Source organism: Balaenoptera acutorostrata, chromosome 5 (assembly GCF_949987535.1).
Source record: "Balaenoptera acutorostrata chromosome 5, mBalAcu1.1, whole genome shotgun sequence".
Lineage (NCBI taxonomy): Eukaryota > Metazoa > Chordata > Mammalia > Artiodactyla > Balaenopteridae > Balaenoptera > Balaenoptera acutorostrata.
In genome coordinates, this window is record NC_080068.1 from 107,564,643 (window position 1) to 107,577,177 (window position 12,535).

Consider the following 12,535-nt stretch of genomic DNA (forward strand, 5'->3'; position numbering starts at 1 on the left):
TAAGAAAAACAAGTGTTTGCTTGAAGTTTGGGGGCTGTTTGTTATGCAGCATTATCACAGCATTACGGCAGCAACACTGACTAATACAACCACTTCCCAGCTGTGTAACCTTCAGCAACTTATCTCACCTCTCTGAGCCCTTACAGCCCCATCTGTCATAACAACATCTATTATCACTGGTTTCAAAACTTTAGCCACCTGCGCACCAGGTACCCTGAGCAAAGTGCCTGGTGTTACTCAAGATGCTGAGGATGCAGAAGAGAAGTCACAGCCTATGCCCTAAGGCAGGGGTACGACTCACTGATCATTGTGGTCCCTCCTGCCAGTGCTGCCTTGGTCCCTTGGAAGAAGTCATCAGCGGCTGTCATCCCCTGGGAGGGCTTCTGCAGGTACGTGTTGACATCAATACCTCCGGGAATAACCATCCGCCCATTGGCCTCAACGGTCTTCACTCCACCAGGAACAATTAAGTTCTCTCCTATTTGCCTGGGCACAAACAACAGAGACGGACTTTGGTTCTTAAAAGAAAAACAAAATGGCTGTCAACCGTGCAGCTTCAGTTCCATTAGATAAACATTTCTGAGGCAGGTCCTACGCAGGCCACTGGGTGAACAGAGATAACTCAGGCAGGGTCCCTGCCCTCCAGGGGCTCACAGCCTAATGAGGAGGAAAGGCATGTAAAGCAGATGGTTACAATCCAGTTCACACAGGGTGTGGGGAGCACAAGGTGGGCCATTTCACCAGCCTGGTTATCTGGGAGGGCTTCCAGGGGGAGGCAGTGGCAGAGCTGAACCCAACAGCAGTGAGAGCAGCATTGGTATCGAGTGGCAAAGGGTTCTCTGAACAGCCCGACACTCCAGAGCACTTCACACACTTTTGGCAACCGCTTTGGGGACACAAAGGTGAGCGATGGGGGGAGGCAGTGAAAAGTCTCCTTAGCTCTGCAAGTCTTCAGAGACAGAGCTGTGAGGTGAGCTGTGACTCCCCGAAGTCCATATTTTGAAGTCCTAACCCCCTAGCCCTTCACAATGTGACTCAATTTGGAGAGAAGGCCTTTAAAGGGGTCACTAAGTTAAAACGAGGCTGTTAGGGTGGACCCTGACCCAATCTGACTGGTGTCTTTATGAGAAGAGGAGATTAGGACACAGACATGCAGAGAGAGGACCATGTGAGGACACAGGGAGAAGACAGCGGTCTATAAACCAAGGAGAGAGGTCTCAGAAGAAACCAACCTGCCCACTCCCTGATCTCAGACATCCAGCCTTCAGAACCGTGAGAAACAAATATCTGTTGTTTAAACCTCCGAGTCTGTGGACTTTGTTATGTCAGCCCCGGCAAACTGATACTGACAGGCAACCTGGGTTCTCATTTGAAACAGTCATGAGCACCAGCCTCAGGAAAGCTTCTTAAGCCACCGTAAAACCCGCCATGAGGGAATCACACGGCGGGTGGCAGAGCTTTCCTAGGCAGGCTGACCAACACTTTTGATTCCCCATGTGCTTGGTACCTGGAAACTTCCTCTAGAAGGAGGGCAAATTCCAAAAGCTCGGAAAGGAGGAAGAAGAGCCTAGGAATTTCAAAGCCTTGCCCCTGCGGTGTCAGCTGTGTCTTATGTGTTGGAGCCAGAGTCAGGAGACGTATCCCTCACCAGGGTGGGGTGAGGGAGGCTCAACCAGACCAGGATAGATTCAACAGCTCCACGGTCAGTGCCCGGCTGAGACCACCACATCTGACCACGAGCAATTTTTATTTAAAAAAGAAATCCAGTTGTTCTAAACTCTTGGGATGTGGCCCCAATATTAGTTTTTCTAAGTTACCTAAAAACACCAGTAATGAAGACATAGGAAAATATTCCTTCAGTGACCACAATGTCAGGCCCCAAACAGAATCCACCTGCAGGTGCGAAAGCTCCTTGCTTTTCTGGACTCCTGGGCCGGCTGGTCCAGGCACGTCGGGCCCAGAAGTGACGGGGCTCTACCTGGGGCTCTTCCACAGAACTGGAGCATCGTACACTGTCTACCCTGAAACCAGAAACTGGTCTAGTCCAAGCGCAGTGCCAGGGCCACGGCGAGCCCCCAGGAAATGTCAGCATTTCTGCCAATTCCACCAGCACTACAACTGCGGCCGCTGCTGCTTCTAATCGCCACCCCACTCCCTCCGTAATTCCCATCGTCATGTACAGAATCCTGCCTGGTCCAATCTTCCCACCGTCCATCTCCAAGTTCATGGCCATGTGCCAGGAGCTGAAGGGAAGGGGGTTCAGAGAAGTCACCCCCACGCTTTACAACAAGGGCAGTGAACCACTATTGAGCACCAACTATAGGATTCTCTTCTGATAAGCCCTTCACCGACGGTCTCATTTGCGCTCACACTAGCTTCTAAAGAAGACGGGGCGGGGGGGATGTTCAGAATGCGTAGCACTGGCAAAGGAAGGGGCTCAGCCCAATCAGAATGGGCACGCGCAGACGCTCGGCACAGCCCTCCAGTGGGAACCCGTGGCGTCACAGCCCCATCTGATCCCGGTCTGTGACTCAGCCGCCACACTGCGGTCCCAGAAGTTCTCCAGTTCAGGGCCACTCTTAGCAGGCAGATCATCGCCTATTAACAAACCCTCTCAAATCCCCTGCCAACAACCTGTGAGGGAGGAAGTATTCACATTCTGCAAAAGAGGAAAACGGAACCCGGGGCGGGGCGGTGACTTATCGAAGGCCACACAGCAAGTCAGCGTTGGATCTGGATTCAAGCCCAGTGTCCCCAAGTCTAGTACCAGGCTCTGCCCACCAAGCTCGGCTGTCTCCCTGCTTGCCTTCTGCAGAAGCAGCAGATCCTCCCCGAAGTGGGATTAAACTAAATGGAACCCCGCCCCCCATGAATTAGGAGGAAGACTCCCTGAATGGTTCTCAGCGGCAGTGTGCATGGAAGGAAAGGGAAGAGAGGAAGGAAGCCGGAGAAGCAGACACCTGCCCTTACCCCAACGCCACCCTCACCACCACGCAGAAAAAAGCCCTGCGCCATCAGCATTTGATTCGCCAATGCTTAGCCAATTGGATGGAGCCCTCGATGAATCATAACGGATTCTGCACAAACCCAGCTGAACAGCTTTTAGTAAAACTTGGCGAATGGCCACAAAATGAAAGGATTCTTGGGGTTTAATCAAAGTGAAGGGAAATAACCGAGCCTCCTCATGCCAAGCGGTCCCTCAGGCTCTCCCCCCCTTCCACACCTCCCCGTGCCCCACGTGACCATCTGAAGACCCTGCAAGGCATTCAGACACAGACACTCGCTCTGCTTAATAAGGCAGGAAAAGCAGCACCAGTGCTTAGAAAGCTTTTCAGCAACAGGGTTAAAAGTAAAAGGCGTCTCCCACTAACAGGAGTGGACAAATATTGAATTTATGGAAACTGCCTATTTCCTGAATACCCTGGGCGGCCTAAGTCCTAAGTCTCCAGGTGTTCACACATACAGCCAACATTTAATAAATGCAACCCGACCGATGAGCACTTGCTCCATCTGCCGATGTCCTGGATTGCAAGCCTTCCAACCTCCAATTGTGTGTCATTGGTGGGAATGGTGGTCCCATGAAAGGGTTCTCCGCGTCTCTTTGTCCCCAGGACCCCAGAGGCCCCACATAAGCGGGGAGCTCGGCGCCGATTGGTTGTGCCTTATCTAAGCAGTGGTGCCTTAGAAACCTCACTTGATCATGCATCTCACCACACCCCACCCCACCATCTGCCTTTATCTCCTTTCTGGTTCCAGGCTGTACCGTGGCTGAGATCGAGGTCCCCACCAACTGATGTGTCAGTGTTTGTATGTTACACTCCCTTCAACACTCCAGGGTCCCATCCATCCTTGGCACTGTGCCAGGTCTGGCTGGGAGGCAATAAGGCAAGACCGCTCGTCAGGGGCAAATGCACAACCAAGGGGGGAAGAGGCGGCCAGCACAGAGGGAGCGGTAGCCAGTACAGAGGAAGAGCCTGGGCTCCAGAAGGCTTCCTGGAGGAGGAGCCACACAAGCTGGGCCCATAGGACAAACGGGAGTTGGGGGGAGGGGCAAGGCATTTCAGGCGGAGAATTTATGGGTGCAAGGTTCTTCCCAGGTGAGAGTGCTTGGCAAGTTCTGCAAACACCAAGTTTTCAGTGCAGCTGGAAGGAGTGAGCTGGGCAGGGCGGGGAATGAACTGGAGGAGATGAGGCCTGAGTTGGACCAGAAATGGTCAGATGCATCCACAACTAGGGGTGGGGGCAGGCAGAGGGAGGCAGGGAAGGGCTCAGTGCTGCCTTGAGCACCTCCTCTTCACAGGGCCTTTGCACAGATGGTCTGTTAATGCTCATGACAATCCATAGCCGCCGCCTCCTCCCCCTCCTCCTCCCCCTCCTCCTCCTCCCCCCTCCTCCTCCTCCTCCTTCTCCTCCTCTTCCCTCTTCCTCCTCCTCCTCCTCCTCTTCCCTCTTCCTCCTCCTCCTCCTCCTCCCCCTCCTCCCCCTCCTCCTCCTTCTCCTCCCCCTCCTCCTCCTCCTCCTCCTTCTCCTCCTCACCACCACCATCATCATCATCATCAGAGCATACATGGCCCCGGGATGGGCCCACCAATAGACCCCATTCCTGTTTGAACTTGGCCTTGCTCACACCCCCTCTGCCTTTCCTTCCAGTGCCAGCTGCCCAAGCTGGATCCTGAGATGGTCTCCGACTCTACTCTTCCAGACTTCAGAAGAAGAAGCCGAGCAGCAGATGGTAAAATGTGGAAACCACGTAAAAACCACTGTCTGGTGTTATGGACTGAATTGTGTCCCCCAAATCCACATACTGAAGCCCCAATACCTCCGAATGTGACTGTGCTTGGAGATAAGGTGTTTAAAGAGGTAATTAAGTTAAAATGAGGCTGCTAGGTCGGGGGTCCTAATGCAATAGGGCTGACGTCCTTATAAGAGGAAGAGAAACTGGAGGCACACACACAGAGCAAAGGCCACGTGAGCACACAGCAAGAAGACGGCCGTCTGCAAGCCAGGGAGAGAGGCCTCAGGAGAAACCATCCTGCTGGCACCTTGATCCTGGCCTTCAGCCTCCAGAACTGGGAGAAATAAACTTCTGTTGTGTAGGCCATGCCATCTGGGGTACTGTGTTATGGCAGCCCAGACAGACTAACACACTTGGGATGTCCTAGCAGGGCTGAAGGGGCAGCCAATGGGGAGAAGGCAAAGGAGAGCTCCAGTCCCAAGGCATGTCTTCCCTTTAAATGCCAAGGCTCTGCCTGGGGGCTAAACATGACTCCTTCTCTCCCAGCCCCCTCCACCCAATTCCAGAAATTCTGGGCAGGTAGAAAAAAGAGCTGTGAATCAGTCAGATGAGCTAGGTTGGAATCGAGGTCTTGCCCCTAACTCATTCTGCAACGTGGGACAGCCACTTAACCCCATGGCCCCCCCTCCCAAGAACAGAAGAGGGGCCAGCATGTGTACTTCACAGCCTCTGTGGACATCATGGCCTGCGTGAGCGCCGTGGCAGGGAGCCTGGTGCGGTCACGGGGCGCTCAACAAACACGAGCCCCTTCTACAGCCATGGTTTGCACCTCCCCACATCTCTCCATCCCTGAGAGTCACAAGAACTGGCAGAACGCCAGCCTTCCATTCCCTCTAAGGGCCCGGCAGCCTAGGGAGGCGCGCTTCTTAAAAGGTCTGTTTGGTCAACCCACTTTATGAGTCCATCTTCCAGGTAGACGTCGGCATAGAAGGACTGGTCATCGTTGATGATTCGTCCACCCTTGATGAGGAGTCGGTCACTCTGAAAAGCCAAGCAAAGTAGTAAATGTCATTAGAGAAGAGCCAGGAAATGTGTTTTTTCTTTCTAACTTTTAACATAAAAATTCTCAACTCTTTTCTAAAGTAAAGAAATGGTATTAAAAAGCCCCCTGAGAACCTTCACCCAGATTCTTTACATACTTCACCATTCTCCTTTCACCTCTTTCCCCTCCAAACACTTTGGCTTTGTTTTTGCTGAGATATTATAAAGCAAATCCCAAATATCATATAATTTCACCTATAAATACTTTAGTACATAATCTCTAACTGTTGAATATAATAAAACTCAATTTAGAGACATTTTAAAAGACAGTGAAATGACCAAAAAATAAATGTAACTCCCCCAGAACAACTCCAATCAATGTTCTGATGTTTTTCTCCGATTTCCCTCTACTTTCCATACTTGTGATCCTAGCACACATAGCCATTCACTCACCCGTGCACCCGTTAGATACCAGCCGATTGCCTCGGCTCCAAGCCCAGGGCCAGGCCCTGATGAGCCAGGGTAGAATGAGCTCTCGTGGAGCTGAGGAGGGAGAGACAGAGGTTTAACAAATCCTGGGAGTAGGCGGAGTTCCAAAAGAGGAGAAGTATAGGGTGCCCACCGTGGCCACAAAGTAAAAGGGCTGCCAACCTTATTAAAGGTCAGGTAAGGCAAGCTCAGATCGAGAAGATAATTCTAGATAAGCTGGACCAAACAAAGGGTGGGGGAGAAGGCCAGTGTGGTGAGTGCTGAGTGTCTGGGCAGAGAAATGGTGTGCCAGGTCCCAGAGGCAGCAAGGGATGTAGCAAATTCTAGGAGCTAAAAAGAAAACACGATTGTGCCCTTTTTTGCATTGTACCATAACCATAATTTTTAAGTGGCTACAAAATATTCCACTTTATGGATGCACAATAGATTGTTGATTTCCCCCACTGTTCTTTTCAATGTTTCACAATGATACATATTGCTATAATGAACATCTTTATGCACAAAGCTTTTCCCTGAATTTGTACTATTTGTTAGGCTAAATTCTCAGAAACGTGACAACTGAGTCAAACAGTATAAACCTTGCTTTCAGCCCTTGATAAATATGACCAGATTGCTTTCCAAAAGTACCTCCCCAATTTGCCATCCCGAGACCACCAAAACACCCTTGGTTGTCATTAATATTTGTTAATTTGCATTTCTTGGAGGCTGAGAATTTTTTTGCCACGTGCATATTTACTATTTGTATTATCTCCTAGCTGGAGATGGGGTGATGGATAAAACACAGCTTCCGCCCTTAAGCCCCACCCTTTGGGCAGGAAGACAGACAGGAAACAGACAGCAACGACTCAGGGTAGCCACCTCAGAAGGAGCGCCTTGCATGGGTTCCCCTGGAGGCAGAGCCTGAGACAAGGATTTAGACGCAAGCAGTGATTCTGGGAGGTGATTCCACAAAGTGGAGTGAGGGAGGCAGGCACTGATCTGGCTAACATTGTGAGCAACTGGGGCTTGATCCTGCCAGGACCTCTCTATCCCAGAATGTGCCTCAGATCGGTGCCAGCGGTCCCACGGCATTGACCATGAGAGGAAGGCAGAGGATGCTGTGCAAGCCTGGAAAAGAAGCGTTTCACCCAAACTCAGGAATCAGGCAAGGCTTGCTGAGCAGACACAGAGCACGCAGCCTGTGGCTCAGGACCCTCCAGTGGGCTCTTGCCGCAGTATATTTTCCCCAGAGTGAAAGCCAAGTCAGCGAGACCCTATTTAATCTGGAATCCTACTATGTAGGCAAAATTCACTCTCTCATCTGCTCAGTGTCACTTACCCGACAGTCCTCCCCTTGGCTGCCCTGTTTGGGACACCTTATACCGCTGCCCTGCCTGCAGACCCCTCACCTCTTACCCACTTTATGTTTACATAGTACTTAATATAGTATATCTGACATAGTCTCTATTTACAAGTTTGTTTAAAAATGTGACTTGTCCCACTGACATCAGAGCTGTGGTGTGCTATCCCGCTGGCTGTGTCAGGCACAACTCACAGGGGACCAATCACAGACACGTTGCTGTGGATGGATGGGACCTCCTAGAGTTCTCCCTGCAGTTCCTTAAGAGACTTAGCTCCACGGGGGCAGAGATTTCATCTATTTTCTACATTGCTGCATCTCTGATACTTTGGACACAGCCTGGCAGGATGGATGGATGGATGGATGGATGGATGGATGGATGGATGGATGCCTGAACTGATTCTTGAAGGGTGAACGCTTGAAGATGGAGAGAAAAGGCATCACAGCCGTAAGACAAAGAACTATGAGCCACGAGCCAAGGAAGAGAAGTATGTCCTTTTCTCGAGGAGAAGGGTCTCTGGAGGAAGGGGCTTCAAGCTCAGACACTCCCAGGGCCAACAACCTCCCTCTTAGCCATAAGACAGAAGCCAGGACCTAGGGAAAGAGGAATGGGCTCTGCATATCCAGAAGCAGAGACACGCTGGTGTGCAGGTTTCCCCGGGCACCAGAAAGCAGGAAAATGTGAGTCATCGGCAGCTGGTGCCTGGCTTCTGGAACATGGCCTCTCACAGGCAGCCGTCTGCCTTGTCACATTTAATAGAGGGCTTTTCAGGCTAATCCTGAAAGGTGGTATTTAATGCGTTGCACGCCAGAAGATCAGCCCCACCCTGCTCTGCCCTTCCCAGAATCAGATGTTCAAATCCACGCCCCTCCCTACCAACTACCAGCAGATACTGTGGGCAGCTACCGCCAGGGTCCCGGCTCTTTCTGTTCTCAGGGGCCAGCATTTTTCTAAAAAGTAAGCCCACCAGAAGGCAAGAGCTGATGTGACTTTTTTCTTTTCTTCCTTAAAGTTAGTACTGTGTTTGCCTTTTAATTGGCACTTTCAAAACCGGTGTTCTTTGGAACTCTAGCCCAGAGGGGTTTTATTAGAGGCTGAGCCCAAAGGATATTCCCAGGTGTAGTGAGTTTAGAAAATTCTGGGTGAAAGAGAAGCAAAGATCGTTTTTATGTCAGGAATTCCCAGATCCTTTACTCTGCTGATGTGTAATGTGAATATTCAAGAGGGGAACTGAGTTTGATCTTTTCCAAATTTAGACCCTTTCATTTTGTGAGACATTTGACAGAGACTCCTCCTGAGAAGACACCTTAGGAAATGTGCTTTAAGACAGTGACGCTCTCCATGCCTGTTTGTGCTGAGTGGTTCTTGTGGAATGTGAGGTCTAGTCAACCTCAGATGGAAATGGGGCTCGAGATGAGCTGAACTGTCAAATTCACACAACCAACATGCGTGGAGGTTAGACCCAAGGTCTCCTAACTTCCTGTCCAGCATTCGCTCCAGCAAACACACTTTTGTCACGTTTATAAACATGTTAACCCTGTAGAATCCATGACACCCCATAATCAGATGCAATTTAGAGAGAACCTGAGGACCTAGCTCTCCAGGGTTCCCTCTCTTCATGCAGGAAGTGAGTGTGAAAGCCTAAAGAACCATCCATCCCCTCCCAAAACAGTGAATTTTATGATACATAACTTTTAAGAATTTAACAAAAGTCACACATTTAAAAGAAAAAAAATACCCTGCCTCTCCCAGGATTACCATGAGGAGCAAATAGTCGACAGATATGAACAATGACAAACTCTGTACAAAATTCATGGTTTGAAAGAAAATGAACCATCTCATTAAAAATTCAACAAAAATCAAACAGCAAGGGTATGCCAGAGACCGCCCATTCCTTCCAGGGTGACAGCAGTGACCTAAAGAGACTTATGCTCAGCTTGGCTCACGTCCTTGGATCAGTGTTGTATAACAACAAAATGTCCAGAGTCGGACAGATGCAGCTTCCGATTCTTGCCCATTTGCTATCCACATGACTTAACCTCTCCAAGCCTCAGTTTCCTCATCTATAAATTGGGGATAACTGTCCCTGCCTCACAGGGCTGTGGGAGAACCCCATGGGGTACATATATAAAGCGCTTTGCCCAGGCCCACCAGTGGTGACTACTCAGCAGAGTTACACATTGTTTATTCTGCGCCATTTTCTGTAGCAGGAACTACAATAAATATTTGCTTAAGGAAAGAATATGTGCAGCTAAAAGAAATAGTTTTTGTCCTTAAGGAGGTCTCAGGCCAGTGGGGGAGACTGAGTCATAACCAGACCTTTGCACTCCAGTGTGGGAAGGGCTGGGACAGAGGGGTGGTGGGAGCAGAGGAGGCCTCCACTCCAGCCCTTCCAGGGGAATCATGCTTATTCTGAGCTTGAAGAATGAGTAGGAATCCGCCACATGGCAAAGGAGAGAAGAGATTGCAGAGAGAGGGAATGGCGGGGCAAAGGTACGAGTTTGGGGGAGCTTGGTGTGCTTGGGGGTCTGTAAATGGTTTCCTCGGCTGAAGTACGACCTCAGGGTGGGCAAGCTGGAGAGGCAAGCAGGTGCTGGCTCATGGGACTCTAATGCCATGAGCAGAGGCGAGGCTAGGCTGGTGTCGATGCTAACGAAAGGGCTTTCATCACGGAAGAACTCAAACCTACAAAAGTTTCTGAACTGAAGCATCACCCAAAAACTGGGCAGAAGTGGAAGAAGAGAAACTGATAACCTTTACATTTTCCTCCAAGCAGGGATTTCTCAATAAGAGTAAGCGTCGGCCACATTTACAAAACGTATCAAGGGTGTTAAAATTGTTCACGACTTTTGACCTAGAAATCTAATGCTGAGAATCTGTCTTCAGGAAAATATCCCAAACAGAGTCAAAGAATTATACACAAAGAGGTGAACCAGAATTAATGACAATCTTGCAACCACACCACTAATGGGGTGACATACAGCTACTAAAATATTCCCCAGGGATATTTAAGGATAAACAACAGCGCTAGACCATAAAATGTTAGGTGGGAAAGCAAAATACCAAACTCTCCACAAGGTAGATCTTTCTGTTCTTGACCTGAGGTGCCTCCCTATGTCCCCGTGGCCCCTTGCACACACCTCCCCAACGATACTCATCACACCACGGTCACTGTTCAAGTGCCCGTCTCCTGCTGGGCTGGACACCCCTCCACGGCCAGGACAGCCCTGTGTGAGTCATCTCCAAATCCCCAGGGACCAGGCATAAACCTTACACAGTTTTTAGCAAGTGTTTGCTGAGTGGGAGGAGAGCGGGTGACAGCCAGGAGGCAAGGAGAGAGGGAGGGAGAAAAAGAGAGTGTTTGAAATGGCAGAGGGAGTGAGGAGAGAAAAGGAAAGTGAGATAAAGGAGTGATAAAAGGGAAGGGAATATGAAGGAAAGAGGGAAGAACGAAAGGGAGGAAAGGGGAAGGGGAGAAATAAAGAAAAAAGGAGGAAAGAGTAGACTGACAGATCAGAAACCCTTCTTCTCTGCTTTTCGAATTCCCTGAAAGCCTAACCCTGTGGCTTGGGAATAGAAGCCTGCTTAATGCAAAGCCTGTCTAATACAGATGAGGCTGGAAGGCCTTCTCACAAGGGGCCCACCTAAACCTCGGTGCTGGGCTGTCATCACTTCTCTATTGCCAAATATCCTGGGAGTCAGAGGAGTATCCCAGAGAAGGGAAGGTCTTCTTCTCCAAACCTACCATTCATCTCCACTCCAGCCCAACCGGGAGCAAAGAGCTGGTGTTGGCAGGATGCCTTTGCTCTCTTCACAAACATTAACTGCTATGTTGAGCGCCGCTTACAAAAATGAGCCTTTAAAGCTTCAGACATTCTTACCCACCCAACAGCAAAATTAACAACAGTCAGCCTCAACTAGGAGGGGAGGTCTGGATCACAGCACATCTTTTGCATCACTGTCTGTCCCTGAGTGAAGCATGACGCCTCCCTGCATTCTGTTCTCCCTCCTTTCCTGCATGGTGGGAATAAAGTTGGTCGTTTCCAATGCAAAGTCAGAGGAATAGAAAACTCATTACGGTCTGGGGTGCCTCGGAAGAAAAAAGAGGTGCTACTCTCATCAAACCAACAACTTACCCCAAAATCACTAGTTTAGCAACCTTGGCTATCTGAAAAACAGCAGAGAACAAAAGCTGTTATTACAGAGACAGAGAAAGGCAGTGACTGTATCATCAAGGAGAAGATGTTTGATCCGGGTTCTGAAATATGAGAAGTTCATGAAGCCGAAAAACGGAGGAGAAGGAGAACAGTCCAGCAAAATAAACAGTATATACACAGCAGCGTTCTGCAGTTTCCAGGTTCCACGCTGTAAATGAGGAAAGCGAAGGGGAATGTCGTGCTGTCCGTGGTCCTGAAACACCACTGGGCACTGGGACAGCGAGGTTTCTCCAAACCCTGGGACCCTGAAGATCCCTCTTCCTCCTACCTCACCCAGGCTTGGAGTTCCTCACTGCTTTTCTTTCTCAGCTCACAGGCATATCTGTAATCTTTACATTGCCGCGGAACAAAAACAATCATAGATTATGTTTCACAATGTATGTAGCTGGTTTCAAATACATTTCACTCTGAGTGCCACCCTATCAATACTTTAATTATCCCACCCAGGAAGTTGTGGGGAGGGCATGTGACACTCCCATGTCCCCTCTCCTACAGTGCTTCACTAATACACACATCGGAATCTGGGGTGAGTGAATGAGTGAGTGCCAAAAACGGATCTCAGAGGTCTGGCCTTCATACGAAAAGGGCAGCTTCATCCGGGGCTGCAGGTGCACACAGATTCTGATGAGGCTGCCTGATTTATCCGTGGGAAGGGGCTCAGAGAAACTAAATGAAAAGTTACTCCTGGAAAGATGAAGAATACCTTCCTCTCC

The 12,535-nt window shown here is 49.7% G+C and overlaps 1 protein-coding gene across 2 annotated transcripts in view; it reads right to left on the reverse strand.

The window, feature by feature from the left end:
- The window catches only part of CRMP1 (collapsin response mediator protein 1), a 66,337-nt gene that overhangs the window by 38,178 nt on the left and 15,624 nt on the right, over window positions 1-12,535 (reverse strand). For both annotated transcript variants that reach the window (XM_007190968.2, XM_057546416.1), the window contains exons 2-3: window positions 5,688-5,776; window positions 302-486 (exon numbers count right to left, since the gene is read on the reverse strand). In XM_007190968.2, the coding sequence (XP_007191030.2) occupies window positions 302-486; window positions 5,688-5,776 (274 nt within the window). The remainder of the gene's footprint in view (window positions 1-301; window positions 487-5,687; window positions 5,777-12,535) is intronic.